The sequence below is a fragment of the Mirounga leonina genome, unplaced genomic scaffold (assembly GCF_011800145.1).
Source record: "Mirounga leonina isolate KUSES-001 unplaced genomic scaffold, KU_Mleo_1.0 Mir_151, whole genome shotgun sequence".
In the NCBI taxonomy this organism is placed as follows: domain Eukaryota; kingdom Metazoa; phylum Chordata; class Mammalia; order Carnivora; family Phocidae; genus Mirounga; species Mirounga leonina.
In genome coordinates, this window is record NW_023270377.1 from 20,526,997 (window position 1) to 20,542,396 (window position 15,400).

The 15,400-nt window shown below is 41.9% G+C and overlaps 1 protein-coding gene across 2 annotated transcripts in view; it reads right to left on the reverse strand.

Annotated features, from left to right (window-relative positions):
• The window catches only part of XRCC5 (X-ray repair cross complementing 5), an 89,105-nt gene extending 78,177 nt beyond the window's left edge, over window positions 1–10,928 (reverse strand). For both annotated transcript variants that reach the window (XM_035007191.1, XM_035007192.1), the window contains exons 1-5: window positions 10,785–10,928; window positions 7,196–7,309; window positions 3,938–4,121; window positions 3,012–3,060; window positions 1,798–1,920 (exon numbers count right to left, since the gene is read on the reverse strand). In XM_035007191.1, coding sequence (XP_034863082.1) covers window positions 1,798–1,920; window positions 3,012–3,060; window positions 3,938–4,121; window positions 7,196–7,309; window positions 10,785–10,805 — 491 coding nt within the window. In that variant the 5' untranslated portion in view covers window positions 10,806–10,928. The remainder of the gene's footprint in view (window positions 1–1,797; window positions 1,921–3,011; window positions 3,061–3,937; window positions 4,122–7,195; window positions 7,310–10,784) is intronic.
• Between the last annotated feature and the right edge of the window lie 4,472 nt (window positions 10,929–15,400).

Below are 15,400 nucleotides of genomic sequence, written 5' to 3' on the forward strand. Positions count from 1 at the left end.
ACCAGGCCATTGCTGTTTCCACTATAGCAACCTGGAAAAAGGGGAGAGTGACATGAAAATCAAGAGTCTGGAAGCTATCCTGGAAAAAGAAGTTACAATTAACAGTTCTTTCTACCCTGCTTTTGACCACAAAAAAGTGTATACACTTTCTCAACAGCCAAAAGAAGAAACTAAAAACAAGGTCCATGGAATGAGCCTGCTCAGAACACAGTGCTTCTTGGGCCTGTTCCAACTGGAATGATCAATCATACCTGGGTACATCAAACAATTAAACCAGAAACTCTACTTTGTATGCTGGAGATTTATAGCACAGGAATAGAGCATATTGCCCAAGAAAAAATACAACCAGAACTAAGCAGGGACATACAATAATGCTATGTTCCTTCTTCAACACACTTTACAGTATCACTCAGACAAAAAAAGCCCTTTCCAATGACATTGACAGAAGTGCAGTATGCTTCAACCATGTAAAGGCATCCTGAAATTATGAACAGGGAAGAGGAGCCAGGCAGGGCTTTTGAAGTACTGAGAAAACCTCAACTCAATAAGAAGAGAAGTGTCACTTAAAAAGCACTTAATTTCTCTGAAGTACTATCTTAACAAGTACCAGTTTGATGGGTTATTCTGAACTACTTTTCTATAGTTCTACAGAAAGGAGATGCCCCTCAGCAGTCTTAAGAGGTACATACATGCAAGAGAGGTTCTTAATTCCCCATAGCAGCATTTCAAAGAAGCCAAAGGCTTACCACTCTGAGCTGGAGGCTTCCTGGTATAGCTCTCAGTCTGAAAAATGAGTGTCCCCAGAAGACTATTAAGTCAACATCCTATACCATCACTCTGCTTTCACCAAAAATAGGACAAGCTAGAACGGGTTTCGAATGCAGCAGGATTAGTGTGGCGAAAAAACTTTCTTGTTAGGGATAGAAGATAAAGAAAGTAAATGCCTGGGGTAGGAAGCGGGGCATTCGAGTTATTGGGGAAGGAGAGATTCTGTCTTGCAACAAATAGTGAAATATTTCATGAACATTTTTTTTAAGAGAGAGAGAGTGTGTGCGTGAGCGGGGGGTGGGGGATGGGGGGTGGGAGGAGGGGAAGAGCAGAGAGGGATCTTAAGCAGGCTCCAGGCTCAGCACAGAGTGCAGTGCAGGGCTAGATCTCATGACCCTGAGATCATGATCAGAGCCGAAATCAAGAGTCGGATGCTTAACCCACTGAGCCACCCAGGCACCCCTTCTGCCAATATTTTTGCCTGGATTCTGCACACTCCATTTCTAAATACACACAAGCAAATTACATTTTACATAAATGTGCATATCCTTTAGATTTGAAAAAGACTTAAAAATAAGCATCCTATGTGTTTAAAATGATTCTCACGTTGACATTTCTCTCTACCCTAAAAACATCTACTGCCTGCAAAACACAGTACTCTAGAGCTGTTTAACAAAGGAAACCATCAATCTGGTAATTGTTTGGATAATGTCCTCTATGTAGGCAGGAGATAAACTGAATATCCTCAAAAGATTCCTCAATTCTTTGAGTCCAAGAAGAGCCAACAAACGATCTGCTATTGAGCTAAACTCCTGTTTCAATGTGACTTTCGTCCCTTTATCACCAAAACTGGAGTTCCTGGAACAGCGGGTACTCCAGCGAACGTCTGCTGAAGTCAGTCATCTGACATATTTCGACTCGAAGCACAAAGAGAAGACTCGTGGGAACCAAGCACTCTAGAAAGGGGCCCCACTCCCTGTGTTATGAGAGTATAGGACTGGTCTTCAGACATTATTCTCATGGTCTTACAAGAACTGCAGGGAGATGCCAAATTTCTTCAAGTTATGGATTATAACATCCAGCTGATCTTTGCTGAATGGGCTGCTGAGGTCAGTGAACACTTCAATATGCCTCTTCTCAAACTTCTTTCCTCTAAAAGAGAGTTATCACAGTTAGAAATCATTCTCTGAATTATTGCCCACAAACTCAAAAATACTTGGTCACTGAGCAGAAAGAGGCTAAGAAATGAATCTAGTTAACAAATCTAGATAGTTAACAAAACAGATAGTTAACAAATATGATTACATTCTAGAATCCCATGTATCATTGATGCTCAGTTAAGTTCCTACTAACATATAATCAAATATCTACAATCTATAAAACATATAATCAAAATTTTTGAGCATTATGGAAATATTAAATCCCTGATCTTCCAACCTTAACTTCAGTTAATGATGTGGTCACTGTGATTAGAAAGGATCCCTTTTCAACCTCCACTTAGGCAGAATGTAAACAAGGAACTCTCCCAGTGACTACAACATCAGCCTTGCAAGGGTTCACTTTCCAAATACCCTGGTCTGATTCCACTCACAGGGCTATAGTGGCAGGATTTTACACAAATATACAGAGAAATGATAATACAAATTTAGGCAAATTTTGTGCAAATGTTCTTCCTAACAGTCAAGGGGTGGGTGGGTGTGTATATATTCAAAGACCCACATTTTAAAGGTACAGCAATTAAATAAGTAATGAATTAGGAAGCTGTGGCCAGAGCTATGCATTTAATTTTTTAATTTTTAAAAAAATTTTTAAGTTTTTATTTTAATTCCAGTTAGTTAACATATGGTGTTATATTAGTTTCATGTATTTAATTTCAGTAAGATTAGGAACAATACAACTTAACATTTTTTCAAGTTCCTGGTAATTAACTTAAGTCAAATAGGAAGGAACTTGAAATAAGCCAAACATTTATTTCTCCCAGCGAAATTCCCATCAATTATAGCCCTTTCTTTTTTTTTTAAAAAAAAAAACAAAAATGTATTGTCTCATGGTTTAGCCCTTTCTCTTTTTAAACTCAAAAAAAGAAAGGGCAAACTGGACCACTGAATTCTATCAAATGTTTCCTTAGCCACACAAACATGCGGCTCGATTACAATGAATCACACTATGCACAGAATACTACGCACAGAATACATCAACATGCAATTTTTGCTGAGAGGCATCTCTCCTCAGGTGAGACTTACACAGTTTCTTGTTGAATCACATCCATGCATACAATGAGTGCATCCAGGACTCGGCTAGTTAAGGGCAGAAGATACTATTAAATAGTCCCTTTATCCCAAGAACATGCAACTTTTTTCCAGTGAGGTCCACAGGGCTTGCAACTGTGGACTCTGGGCTGACTCTGTGATGATTTAAAAGTACTTGCCAAATTACCTTCTTCCAAAGTTTATTTCACTAACATATACTCACATATGCTATATATCAAAGTATGTATCAAAGGATAAATAAAATAAACTCAAAGACAATCTAACATATTCCCAATCATTGAGACAAAAATTATGATGCCATTTTATAATATCTGGAATCCATTTTTGGTGATTATAGTCTATTCTTAAAGATGAAATGGGTTAAAATTTAGCATTTGCAACTCAGCACAGCAGCACCTCCCAGTGATCAGGGATACCATTAATGCTTAGAAAAGTAAGAGTAACCCCTTAAAATCATAGCATCTGTGGAAGAAATGAGAAATCTCAGTTTAGATGTCAGTCTGATTTTTGGCACAAAAATACCCTCCGTCCAGGAAAGCATTGAGAATACTAGTGCTATATTCTACTAATATCTTCTCTATCCAAACATTTCTAACCATCACGACCACCAATCCCTCTGCACATATCAATACACAAATATACTCACTAGTATCTTCCCCTTATGGTGCCTCCCAACCCCTCAGTATCACTAGTACAGAAAAAGGGCTAGTGACTGGAGGGCCCAATCCAAACTAATTAATTTCACATTAAATCCTAACATATACCACCTCAATGTCCCCAGAGCCAAAAACATCCATATACTTAGAGCTGGGACTCTAGGGAGCCTCACCAAACTAGATTATGATTCCCCAGATTAAAGGAAATTTCTTAAAGAGTTTTCTCTGGCTGAAAAAGGATACAGTCAGCTTGTTGAGAACCTGGTTGGATTTTTCTTTCAATGTCCTCCAGCAAGTCAAAATCTGGTAGCATCAGGTGTCTGTGCACTGTGATGTTCTGATACTGATCCTTACCAGCAAGGGCATTCTCAGTGCCATCTGTACCAAAAAGGACTAATGCAATTTCATCCCTGCTCTCAGCAAACACCTAGAGAAGAACGTTAAAAGGTTAAGAATCACTGAGTACCACCCGGAAGCCATTAGATACCTAACCTTCAGGGAGTAAGACAACCATACCTCCCTATGGCATGTCCCTGGGGCCACCGTCAACAACAGAACACTGGGCTGGATGGCCCACGGGACAATGACAGACAATTCCTAGCCTCTAAGACTTTCACTGAGTATAGGTCCTATCATTCATTTCAACAGAATTTAGGGGTAGGGGAGTGGAGAGTGGTAACTGCTCTTGATGACTTCCAGACAAATCAGACTAATTCTCAATGAAAACTAATTATGGATAATTTGAAATTATTTTAGTCTCTCTTTCTGGAATGACTATTCAAGGTTTCAATTTTCCAGAGGATTAGAAAAATAATTGCTGGTTCATGTCCTGTATCCCAGCAATTTCACTTACATGTACATATACCGTAGAGAAATTCTTGCACATGTACTCAAAAAGACAAGGACAAGAACATTCACTTCAAGAGAGTTCACTTGGACACTGTTCGTAACAGGAGAGAAGTGGAAACTAACTACCCATCCACAAAATGCAAAAACACACTACAGAACAAAATACTACACCTCAATAAAAAATGAATAAATCTGTGCATGCTTATCAGTATGAATAAATCTTAAAAACATAAGGTTGAGAAAAAATAAGTTGCAGAATTATATGTACCATATAAAAACATTACATACATTTTTGAAAGCTTCATACGATACTAAATTATTTACGAATACACTTACGTCCAGAAGTATAAAATATGCATGGTAATGACCGAAAATTCTGGAAAAGAGGAAAGGAGAGAATTGGGAAGACATACATAGGGGGCTTCAAGTTTATCTGTAATTATGTGTGTGTGTATGTGTTTGTGTTTTAGATTTTATATATTTGAGAGAAAGTGAATGAGAGAGAGAGTGTGTGGACGCACGAGCAGAGGGAAGGGCAGAGGGAAAAGTAGACTCCCCGCTGAGCAGGGAGCCCAACATGGGGCTTGATCCCAGAACCCCAGGATCATGACCTAAGCCGAAGGCAGATGCTTAACCGACTGAGCCACCCAGGTGCCCTGAAACATTTCATAAGAAAATATAAAAACAAAAAACGGTATCTGACACAAAAGGCGGTCCTTTTCCCACCGACTTAACCTAAGCCTTTTCCATCAGTGGGAAGAATGCTGCAAGGGGAAAGGATGGAATTCTGTCATTCTTTATTGTTGTTTGGTCTGTTAAATTCCCAGTGTGCTAATAATTCCAGATACAATTCCCAGCTGCACATGGGGAGAAAAAGTTCTAGCTGTTGAGGTTCAAACATGTCCAGCACACTATGGGGCAGCCCAGCTAGAATTCTATCTGTGTCCTGGATAAGACTTCATCTTAAGGCAAGGTAATCTTGCTCAACAATAAAACCTCAGCCAGGAGAGGGAAGGAAATTTTGAATGCAGCATGAGACTGACACCAGGTGCTGTCTCCTAGCCTTCCAGATTCAGACTCCCAAGGAAGAGGCAAAGCCAAAAAGAAAACTGGAACCACAGCTTCTCTTAAAAAACAACAACAAAAAAAAAAACTAGGGGCGTCTGGTTGGCTCAGTCAGTAGAGCACGCAACTCTCCATCCCGAGGTCATGAGTTCAAACACCACATTGAGCAAGGAGCCTACTTAAAAAAATAAATAAATAAATAAATAAATAAAACACAAAAAATCTATACATTTAGGCATAGCAGCATTACTTAAATACAAATAACACAAATTACTATAACTGGGAATGGGGTTAGAGGCATTCTCTTGACACATCAAGGACTCCAGGTCATTAGAATTTGTTAACATCTAGGATGATGGGGGGATGTCACAGTGCCTAGTGAAGAGGGCAGCACCCAGAAGAAACAATGGAGGTGTCCAGGAGGGGCAGCAGCTGCCAATGAATGAGGCAGAAGTTCATGAGCTTAGGAAAAGCAGCAGTCATACCAAGTAGAAGGGACAGAAACCAACAGGGGAGTCTTATTCACCCCCACCTCCCATTCCTGCCCCATGAATGTGAGCTGGTCTTAGTGACCTGCTTGGCTCCTAAGAGCAGAAATGACTTTCTGGGATTTCTAAAGCTAGGTCATAAAAAGCCACATGCAGGTCTCTTAGAATACCCACTCTTAGAACCTTCCTTCTTAGAACTAGCTGCCCTCCTGTAAGAATCCCAAGCTACATAGAAAGACCACATGTAAGGGTTCTGATGGACAGCCCCAACTGAGCTCACAGCCACCAGAAGACTTAACTTCTAGCCATGGGGGTGAGCCATCTTAGACGTCCGACTCAGTTTAGCCTTCAAGGGATTCAGCCCAGCCAACATCTCTGTGCCCCTGCACAAGCGACCACAAGAAGCCCAACTGAGCTACCTAGTCATCCCCTAAGACCAGGAGAGATGATTTAAAAAAAAAAAGTGTACTTTAAGACATTAAGTTCTGGGATAATATGTTATCAGCAAAAGGTAACTGGAATAGGCACAAAGTAGTTGAAGGACTTGTTTAAGATTACAAGGTTAGTAAAAGTCATGACAGAGCAAAGATTCAAACCCAGGCCACCTGGCTCTAGAGACTGTATTTGTAAACATTTTTACATTGCCTTGTTTCTGATAAAAACTAATTTCTACTGGAGGGGCCAAAATAAAGGAAGAAAAAAACGTCAGGCTCTAGTGGTAGTTGGACTTGCACATAAGTATATGTTAAAAAACTCCTCAGATTCCCAAAAATACCGAGGCTGGAGGCGCCTGGGTGGCTCAGTTCATTAAGCATCTGACTCCTGATTTTGATTCAGGTCATGATCTCAGGGTCCTGGGATCGAGCCCCCATGTTGGGCTCCATGCTCAGCATGGAGTTGGCTTGGGATTCTCTCTTTCCCTTTCCCACTGCCCCTGCCCCCGCTCATGTACTCTATCTCTAACAAAAATTAAAAAAAAATAATGTACCAAAAATACTGAGGCTGGACATCATAAGCAGGCTGGTATCTTGCATTACTAAGTGGAGACAACAAGCAGTTAAAACAAGAGTTATAAGCTCAAGACCAGTCTGAAACTTACCTGTCGCTGCACAAACATGGTCATCACCTTCTTTGCTAGCTCAAATGGAGATTCTTCACCAGGAAGGGAGTTACTCATGGCAGAGCCCACATCCATACACAGTACAACAGCTGCCTAGAAATAATGTCCCAAAGAGTGAGAAAATGTTAATAATGGTCATAAAAAAAGAAAACAGGTATGGCCTATGTTTATTTCACCCACAGAACCCATACTCTAGAGGACTTAGGGAATGCAGGACATTCCCTAAGAGGGAGGGGGAGTGTTCTACTTAGAGAATGTATCTAAGACATATAAATGTTTACTACAGAGAAACTTTAAATAGTCCTAATATTTTCTGAAAGATAGAAACCCAGGATAGGAGCATGCTCTAGGAAGCTGCTGTTCTTCGGCCTGAGCCCAAGAATAAACCCATGGGGAGCAAACCTGAAAACAATCTATAGGCCAGAGCTAAGTCCAGCGCAGCTGAGCCCAAAATACATCAAACAAACTGCAGTTGATTTGCAGAACCACAAGCACGAGAATAGATGCTTTTTTTGTAAGGCTCTGATTTGGGGGTAGCTTGTTATGAAGTGTTTTTGTGGCAACAGGTGACTGCTACAATCTATACATACTAAAACGATATATCCCAACAATTTGAATCAGTTCATGAACTGGGGATCTAAAATGAAGACTATCCAAATCTATCCTAGTAGGGGACAAAGACACATAAACAAATAATAACGGCACAATATTCCATGACAGACATGTGACGGGGTCACTGGGAGAGTACATGGGAGGGGCATCTACCCAAGACTAGTGGAGGGGATGGTGGAGGGGATAAATGAGGGGTAAGGAGGCAGAAAAGGCTTCTGGATGTGATCTTTGAGTGAGTGTTAAAGAACAGGAGTCAAACATGTGAATAAGGGGAGTTACAGGTAGAGGAAACCACACAGACCCCTAGTCATTAGGTAGCAATCACATATGTGGGGACTAAGGAAATAGGGGAAACAAACTAAAATAAAACAGTTACGTGCAAAGTTCTATGTTTGGCATCCAGAACTCAAAAGAATATGAGTTGGAGACCTGAACAAATAGCAACTCACGATTTCAGTGTGGATTATAATGTGTCACCAGTATGACATGGCTACAGCACTACCTTCCCCACACCTATCTCATGTTTTTAGGTTGTATCAACAGTGTATTGAATTCAAGGACGGAAAACAAAGATCTAATGGTGAAAAAAGACTAGGTTAGCGATCTGGAGATCGAGATCTAGTCCCACCTTTATTACCAATTAGCTCTGAGTCCTTGGGAATGTCACTTAACCTCGCTGTTAATTCCAGGCAGGAAGCAGTTGTTGGACTAGATGAGATCCAAGGTCTTTTCCAGGTCAATGTTCTTTGGCAGTGAGTCTCACCTGTGCTTTGTACTAATCAGACCACATGTGCACATCTTATGAGAAAGACTAATTACAAGAGAACATGAAATATGCAGGTTAGAGAAAGATCTACAGAACATGGGATGTGAGGAACAGCTGGGAAAAAAACTAGATATTTGAGGCAGATGAGAAGATTAAGGGGAACATGATAGTTCCTCCCAACTATTTGGCAGCTGTGTTATAAAAGGACTGGTCAGAGAGAGAGATGGAATGGATCAACAGATGAAGTTACAGGAAGATTGGTCTGACTCCATACAAAGAAGAAAAATAACATTAAGAAAGGATCAATAAAAGAACTACTGTTCTTTTTTCTGAAGCAGTGATCTCCTGACCCTAGAAGTGTTTGAAAAATCTGGGGCACCTGGGTGGCTCAGTCAGTTAAGCATTCAACTCTTGGTCTTAGCTCAGGTCTTGATCTCAGCCTCATGAGTTCAAGCCCTACATTGGGCTTCACGCCGGGCATGGAGCCTACTTTAAAAAAAAAAAAAGTGTTTGAAAAATCTGGATGCATTCCTATGAGAGAAGTTACAGATGATTTCTAAATTTGGTTATATCTCAGGCAACACATGGAAAAGAAAGACTAAGTTTTTCCCTAGTTTACAAAGCATAGAACATAATGCACCAGTATTAAGAGATTTCTGGAGTAAAGATAGCACGTTTGAAAAAAGGGTGATAATAAACTACAAAATTCCTTTGAAAACAATAAAATTTACACCCCATAGTTTCAATGCCCTGAGCATAAGAATCTTAAAAAAATTAAGAGTCCCAAAATATGTCACTCCATTTATCTAATATACCAGAAAACAGTTTTAAAACTCCGTTAAACCAGAAAACCCTAAGTTAGAAAATAAAGTCTTTTTGGTCCAGAAAACTTTTTTTTTTTTAGTCCAGAAAACTCTAAGTTAGAGGAATAAAAGTCCTTTACTAGGAATCAAGTATCCAAAAAATGGCATCAAAGGGTTTTACAATATAGGACTTCTTTCTGGAAGCAGAAGAATGGTCTGTGTGATACTTCAAGTTCCTATCCGGCAATAGTAAGAAAACCAGGAAAGGGAAACTGAGCAGCGTAGCAACTCTTCATTTACACAAGGAAACAATACAGGTTGTTAGAATTTTGCTGCAAGTCCACCTGCCATAAACAGCTGCTCCATTAGAGCTGCAACGTTTTCAGCAGCTGACAGAGGAGGAACAAAAAAGGTAAGTGGCATCAAATGTTCATAATCGCTTTAATCAACATTCCCCAATGGGGAGTTGTGGGGACGAGGGATCAGTTGCTCAAACTCCTATCTTGCTTATCTGTATACCAGATGCCTACTAAAGGGCCTAGCCTTTGGACGTCTGGATGAACAAATAATTCTCTGGAACACACCTCTCTCTAGTGATCATTCAGAGACAACCACCACTCTCTGCCTGTATTGAAAAAACCATTTTAAAAATTCATCATATTGTCCATTATTAATCTGGGACACTGAGGTTCCTAGCAACACAGATGACTCTGAAACCAGGCAGCCTGGGTTCAAATCTGAATTCCACCTCGTAGGGACTGGGTAACCTTGGGATAATCATTTCACTTTCTTTATGCCTCAGTTTTCTCAACTGTAAACTGAGGATAATAATTCTCACCTCATGGGCTTGTTGTGAAGATTATTATCTTCATTCCACCATGAGATAGGAATGAAGCGTTTAGATCAGCGCCTCACAGAGTAAGATTTCGATAAATGTGAAATGTTAGATTATGATGGGGTTAATACGACGCTTTACATTTTAAGATACGTATTTTACCGACGGTCCCTCTCTGAAGTTTTACAAATCTATGGGTAGGTGTTTATCAAGGCGAAATTTCATTCTCCTACAGACTGTAAAAAGCAATGGAGGGGGTGAAGGAAGTAAGGGAAGAGAAGAGCGGACCAGGGTAATAAGAGGCAGGCGTAGTGGGGAGAGTGGTGGGGTGAGGAGATGAAGAGGAAGTGAGAGGATGGGAGTGCTGAGGAGGCGGAGTGAAATGGGGAGTGGGCGAGGCTCAAATTCAGGCATTCGGACTCCAGATCCCCAGCGGGTCTCTGCGCATCCCTCGGGCCGGCCCTGGCCCGCCGTGATCCCGTGATTCCTGATCCGGAACCACACTCTCCGGGCTCCCTGCACCCGCAAGGCCCAAACCCACGCTCCCTCTACCTTATTCCCGGACCGCGCCATGTTGCCGGTGCGCGGGTGCCACGGCAGCCTCTTCCGGGCGGGAACCCCGAGCGCCGCTAGGAAGGTCCGGGGGAGTCGGAGCCAGAGCGTCGTAAAAAGAGCCCCTTCCCACGGAGCCTGGAAGAGGCGGGGAGACTGTGCGCTGACGCTCTGAGCATGCGCAGCCCCTGCGTCCCGCCCTGGGAAGGGGTTTGTGGACGCGGACTTGCTCGGGAATGAGTTCACGGAAAGCTTCGTTTCCGCTTCCTGGTGTTGAGAGTCACTCCCGCGGCGTTTTGTGTCAGAGTTGTGGACTTCGATTTCCTTGAGTATGAATATGAACCTAGAAAGTCACTTAACTTCTCTAAAATCCGGTTTCTTTCAAAAGGGGGAGATAATGAAAGGCTTCACAGATGCGATGGCATTGGAACCAACTGCTGAAAGAACAGTTTTCCAGGCAGTGGATAGTGAGATTGATTCCTCCCTTTGCAGAGGAGTGAGACATGCACAGGCCAGGAGGCATAAAACAACACCTGCTAAGGCTCTCCCGATAGTTTGAAGTGTCGCTGGTTGGGAAGGAAGGAGGTGAGATTTAATTTGGAAGGCCAATCTAGGGCGATGTTCTAGAGGTGGGGGCTATCAATCAAAATGCCTGACGTGCTCACAGTTGTAGAAAGTGGTTGGGGTTTTTGAATGTAGGTAGGTGAGATCCAGAGCCCACGTCCAAGAAAGAATTCTTGAGAGGTCTTTGGTGCAAAAACGTGGATTTATTAAAGCATAGGGACAGGACCTGTGGGCAGAGAGCTGCACTGGGATTGTGACAGGTGACTGATTATATATACTTTCAAGTTGGGAGGGGATTAGGGGTAGCATAAGTCTCTAAGGAATTTTGGAAGCAAGGTTTCCAGGACCTTGAGGGGGCTAGCTATTGTTAGGAAAAGGTCATTTATTAGTGTTTAGTAAACCCTCAGTCCTGAGACCCTTCAGATGTATATCGGTGCTTGGGGGATGATAGCAAACATGTATCTTGGGGGGGGGGGGGGAAAGATAAAGGAGGTTTCCAAAGGAATTTTTATATGTTAAAGTAGACTCACAGGATCATGGGGGGTTGGGCTAAGATTGCCTTTTGCCCCTAGCAAAGTATTAACACCGAGGGGTACCTGGGTGGTTCAGTCGGCTAAGGGTCTGCCTTCTACTCAGGTCATGATCCCAGGGTCCTGGGATCAAACCCCTCAGCGGACTCCCTGCTCAGTGGGGAGTCTGCTTCTCCCTCTGCCCCTCCCCCCGCTCATGCTCATGTGCTGTCTCTCTCTCTGAAATAAATAAAATCTTAAAAAAAAAAAAAAAAGTATTAACATTGAGGCAGCTGAGTTCCTAGGGGAATATCACTCTGCCTGTTTCAAGGACTTGTTAATGGACTGTTAATTAGTAAGGAAATTTAATTTTTCTTTTGCCTTTGTTTCCCACATCACCCACCACCCCTTTTCAAAAGAAACTGCCCAGCTTTCTTTGAAGGAGGCAGGCCCAAGCCTAACCTTGCCCAGAAATAGCTGTTTTCTATACCAAATGGCTGACAAGCTGAGAGGTGATTGGACAAAGGGTCCTGCAATCTGCAAAATAGCTGCAAACCTCTGTCCAAACCAGGAAATCAAATCCAACCAGATACTCTCCCTCTTGAAAATGGACCCAGAAAAAGCAGAAACTAAAGCTGGAAAGATAAGGATGCCATGAGGAAGGAGGGATCTCAAGGAAGCCAATGTTATAAGTGCCCTGAAGCCATAGAGTCAGGCATTTTCAGAGTATGCTCATAGAGCCTAGGAGGTTCTTCGTGATGAGGAGGAGAACATGCAAAAGAAATGCAGATAAAATTAAATTTCCTTACGGTTTGCAGCCCATTGACAAATACTAGAGACAGGCAGTGACATTGCCCAAGGAACTCACAACTGCCTTTATGTTAATGCTTTGCTAGGTAAAAAGCAACCTTAGCTTGATAGCCAGCCCTCCAAGATCCTGCAAGTCTTCTTTAACATATGAAAAATCCCTTTTAGAAACTTCCTTTGTCTTTACCCTTCCCCTCAACTTAAAAGTATATAGTCAATAGCTCCTCACAATCCCAGGGCAGCCCTTTCTGCCCACAGGTACTTTCCCCAGGGTTTAATAAAAACAGCATCTTGGGGTGCCTGGGTGGCTCAGTTGGTTAAGCATCTGCATTCAGGTCAGGTCGTGATCCCAGAGTCCTGGGATCAAGCCCCGTGTTGGGCTCCCTGCTTAGGGAGGAGTCTGCTTCTCCCTCTCCCTCAGTCTGCTGCTCGCCCTGCTTGTGCTCTGTCAAATAAATAAGTAAAATATTAAAAGAAAAAAAAGAAATTAAAAAAATATTTTTGGGGGGGCAGGGGAGGAAGCGGGGGAGGGGCAGAGAGAGAGGAAGAGAATCTTAAGCAGGCTCCATGCCTAGCACAGAGCCCAACATGGGGCTTGATCTCACCACCCTGAGAACATGACCTGAACTGAAATCGAGAGTCAGACACTTAACCGACTGAGCCACCCAGGCACCCCTAAAAACACCTTTTTGTCCCAAAAATATCTGAAGAACTCTTTCTTGACCATACTCCGGGCCCACATCACATCACTTCAAGCTTTCAAGTCCAAGGAGTTCTTTTAAAACTCAAATATTATTTTTTAAAAATTCTCTCCATAAAATATAAGAGAGAATTAGTAGTAAATCACTCTAGTGAAGGAAATTTGTATGTTTCATGTTGATGATAAAAAACCTCTCCAAAGGCCTGATATACAAAGGAAGCCATTTCAGATTTCTAAGTCAATATGACTCTGATGTAGTTTTTGAACTTACATAGGTGAAGTCCGGAGCCGATGGCCAACAAAGAATTCTTGAGATGTCTTGGGTGCAAAAAAAGGTGATTTTATTAAAGCATCAGACAGGACCCTTGGGCAGAAAGAGCTGCTGCACCAGGGTTGTGAGGGGTAACTGATTATATACTTGGGAGTTGGGGGACATAAGGAAAAAGGAGGTTTTCAAAAGAACTTTGAGATGTTAAAGAAGACCTACAAGATATTGGAGGCTTTGCCATTGTCAAATTAAGGTTGTTTTTCCCTCTAGTAAAGCATTAATAGTAAGACAGTTGGGAGCTTCCTGGAGGAACGTTATACTCTGCCTATCACAAGTCCTTGTCCATGGGCTGCAGGTTATAAGGAAATTTAATTTGATTTACATTTCCTTCTACCTTTGTTTCCCACATCACTATGGATGGGTGCGTGATGTTAGGGCTCCAGGAAATTGAATCTATGGGTCTCTGGAAGTTAGGCTATGGATAAGAATACTTTTTTCTTGTAAATTACTAAGACATTTGTGAACTAAGGGAGACTCATGTCCTGTTAGACTGTGATCTCTATCAGTTAGCCATTTGTTTTTCCTCCCTTAGCTTTAGGGCAGCCAGGAGTGCCCGAGGAATGCCACACACAACCCACCTGGAAGTGGGGGGGAGGGGAGGTTGTGGGGTGTCAGCTTGTGCTTTGTCCTCAGCTTGCCTTCTGCTCCCTTGTCAATTGTAATAACCTTTGTTCAGACCCAAAGCCTGATTTATGGGCCACCACACATGCATTGTACATCTGCTTTGTAAATGACAAAAATTATCTTGTCCTTGAGTTATTGATCAACACTCCTATCCCTTTACAATAAAACTAGTGATACTTGCCCATATGCTAATCTATAATCTCAGTGAAAAAAGTACATAACCCTGTAAAAACTGTTCATTTTCCAGAGCACTTTCTTCCCTGTGAAGAGTGTGTTTCCCTGGCAGCTGTTCTAACTTGGGCTTGAATAAAACTCTTTCTTACTTTTAGAGATTCTGAAAGTTTTGTTCATTTTGTGTCAACCATATCAGTGTTTTTATCTTGTAGGTAGTTTCTATTTCTTTCTTTCTTTTTTTTCCCCCCCTCGCTCCTTCATCTCTCTTCTCTCTCCCTCTCACCCACACCTCCTCCAGTACAGGTTTGTTTCCTGGGAGAAATAAAAGAGATTCTAGTACCTCTGCTTGTTTGCATCTCAGGGGGGAAGGGGGGAGGGCCAATGATGTTAACCACTAAGCTTTTGCAACACTGCAAAATATAAGTCCTGGGTGGCCATCAAGAGCACAATGAAACTTTCAGGTCATCTAATCTTTAAAATCTAGAATCTTGTTTTATTGAATGAAAATCCTGGAGAATAAAGGTTTTATTCCCTTTTGGACCTTGAAGTGATATGAAGGTGTTGCTCAATGTCAATAGACAAGATGGCTTAGGAATAGCAGTATCGTCATAGTGGATCAGATATGGTTTACCCAGCTCAGAGTATCATGGCTGCAAAGCCATCAGAAAGCACAGTCCTCCTTGATGCTCACCATAAATATTAGGTAACTATGAGCTAACAGAATGTTCATAGAGGGTACTAATTCTCTAGGTATTTGCTGACAGGAAAGATAAGATTTCTTTAGATCTCTTTGGTTAAGTCCTCCTGCCTCTAGTCTCGGTTTTTACATAACTTACTAGAGCCCGTGTGAAATGATTTCAGTTTCTTCCACTAGGTTGTGAGCCTAACTAGGCTGAAGGCCATGTCCACT